This window comes from Austrofundulus limnaeus, unplaced genomic scaffold (assembly GCF_001266775.1).
Source record: "Austrofundulus limnaeus strain Quisiro unplaced genomic scaffold, Austrofundulus_limnaeus-1.0 Scaffold323, whole genome shotgun sequence".
Classification (NCBI taxonomy): domain Eukaryota; kingdom Metazoa; phylum Chordata; class Actinopteri; order Cyprinodontiformes; family Rivulidae; genus Austrofundulus; species Austrofundulus limnaeus.
In genome coordinates this window covers 330,013-332,819 of record NW_013952725.1, presented here as the reverse complement: position 1 = coordinate 332,819, position 2,807 = coordinate 330,013, and the positions used below count along the sequence as shown (strand labels likewise).

General features: G+C 44.3%; 1 protein-coding gene across 1 annotated transcript in view; it reads left to right on the top strand.

The window, feature by feature from the left end:
• Positions 1–136: 136 nt before the first annotated feature.
• Positions 137–2,807, top strand: part of LOC106527415 (plakophilin-4) — a gene marked incomplete in the record, with an annotated part of 80,870 nt that continues 78,199 nt past the window's right edge. The window contains 2 exon segments of the mRNA XM_014022291.1: positions 137–912; positions 1,386–1,524. Of these exon segments, the coding sequence (XP_013877745.1) occupies positions 1,420–1,524 (105 nt within the window).

Here is a 2,807-nt window from a genome sequence, read left to right as displayed (position 1 = left end):
TTTACACACTTTTCCTGAAGATAGAAGAGTTTGTTGAATCTGACGTGACATGTTCGTACGAACCCTTTGTACGAACAAAAGTAAGAGAAATTTAGGAAAAGAATACGAACATGTTCTTACATTAGGCCCAATGTTTTGAGAATATTTTAAGTTCAGTCCTCATGATTCCATCTGTGAACTGAATCAGTCCCTCCTGCAGCAAAACACTCCCATAGCATGATGCTGCTACCTCCGTGTTTCACAGTTGGGATGGTGAAACTGAATGCAGCGTTTATTTCCCCAAACTGAGGTTTTTGAAAGGACTTTCAAAACCCCACTTCAAAAAGATCTGCACCACTTTGACACAGTTAAATTAGAGCCGTTATCTCGTAGCCTTAAGGGACCGATTTTTTGCATAAACTTCCATAAAAAGCTTCCATAAAAAAGTCTTAATGGAAACCAAGGATTAATGGAGAAAAACACACTCTTGTTTATCCTGTCTCGCCGGGACGCCAGGATCTATGGGGACACACGTCGCTGCAGGCTGCATCAGCTCCATCAGCCTCCTCCTGCAGCTGCAGCCCGGAGGCGCGCAGCGGCGCCTGATCGATCCTTTTATCGGAAAATAATCCATCGCCGCATGGTGACGTCACGCCGCTGATGGTCCACGGCGGAGGCTGTTTGCCGCGCGGACACCCGGGGATGGACGCGTGCGCTTAAAACACTTCACCGGAAATAATCATCATTGCAATAAAAAAAGAGGGAAGACTCCATATTTACCGCACGAGACGCGCGAGGACGTGCACGGGAATGTTTGTTTGTGACGTTGGCGCGTGGGAAATGTAGCTGTCAGCGTGCAGCCAGGAGGAGGAGGATGTAAAAGCGGACGGATCGAGCCAGCTGTGGCCTGCTTCTCACAGCAACATCTGGCCGGTGAGTCGCGCTGAAGAAGGCGGACTGGAAGCTCCGGTTCTGGGGGAGGAGAACCGGGCTCGGGATCCCCGCTCCGCTGAATCGGTGTGACCTCGTCCTTGGCTGGCAGACGGGCTGCATGTGGCTCAGGATGATGGACATTTCTCATGATGCAGTTAAATGCGAGACGAGCATGCAAACCTGCAAATGAGCTGGATAAATATATGAATGCATGCAGAATTAAAGGCTTACTGATCAGCGGATTAAAAGATATTTGGGAAACAGTGATGTTATGAGCTTCTGTTGTGTTTCCTTATGTGCTGTGGAGGTTTGCAATGAGGATATAGAAGTGTTATGATCCCATAAGGTCAACAGAAACACAGAGGCTTAAAATGCACAGACCTGAATCCCTGCAGGATCATTTCAGTCCTGTAAACTCACACTTTGGCACCAGTTTGTAGTCATTAAGCATCCTCCTTGTCCACATCCTACAGGGTCAGAGAAGGCACCTGAGACCAAAGCAGAGATATGGAGGAGGGCAACACAGAGGGGGTCAGAGACGGACCTCCACCACCATCAGAGAGCACCACCACCACCACCAACAACAACCTCCTGGCTTCTGTCAAAGAGCAGGTAGGCAGCAGGGGATGCTGCAGTCACACCCTCAGGCTACACTCATTCATTTTCTCTTCATTCACTCACCTTTTACGAAACTGTGGCTGAATTTATGCTGACAATCTTTTACCTGAAGGCTCTTTAGAGCTTTAGCTTTTAATAATAATAATAATAATAATAATAATAATAATAAATCAAAAACGTGACTCATTTATCCAGTGACCAAATATTGAATTTTTGCATTTTTAGGTTGTTGTCTTGCATCTGCAACCGGACATTCCTGTTTGATCCCCTTGTGTAAATTGTAGGTTTTATTCATGTTTTTAGTCCTGTGTTTAGGGCTTTGCACATTTTTTCTGTTAGTGAATGCATTTGCATCTCATTCAAGATGTTTGTTTTTGTGGTATTTTGCCTAATTGGAAAACAAATTGCTTCATTTTAAACCGTTTTGCGCCCCAGTAGGCCATCATCTTCTCTTTTATTTACTTTTTTTGGGGGGTGTGGGGGAGGCACAGAGTAATCCTGGAGGTCGTCTTTTTTTATGCGGTTGCTTTGGGTAGCTTTACAATTAGCATTATTTAGGGGTCGTGTGAATCTAGTTGTTTCACACACAAGTTGTTTTTCTCTTTAGCATCACTGAGGTGGTGTCTAATCCCTGGGATCATCGCCCACCAGCGAACATGAAGGCAATAATGTTTTTGCCCGTGTGTGTCTGTTGCTTTTACAACATATCTCTTGAACCAGTGAACGGATTTCAATGAAATGCTCACTGATCATTGGATATAAATACATTGGCGACTCATTAACTGTGACTTTTACTCACTGTTGAGTTGTGGTGAGTAGCTGCTGTCTTAAAGTCTGCACTCTCCTACTTCACTGGAGGGGTGTTCCAGATTAGATTTACAATACTGTATGTAAGTAAGAAATTCCCACTTCCCAGTACAACTGGGCCACAGCAGAAGTAGCTGGCGACAGTGCAATGAAACTTACATGTCAAGTTGTACAGACTCTGTAAATTGCATGGATTTACCCCAATGTTGCAAATATATGGACGTAAAGGGGAATCTCACAGATTTTTTTCAAAAACTCAACTTCAAAGTTATTTTACATCACAGAGCCTGTAGAATGTCAAAAAACGCCAGTAAATAAAGTAAAAAAAAACAACAACACACCCCCAACACAATTTGCCTCTAGAAATACATATAAATAAGTTATACACCTCTCCCCGCCCTCTGTACCTGTTCCTCTGTCCTGCAGGCATTTTTATCTCCACCTCATGTTCTGACTGTCTGCTCTTACCC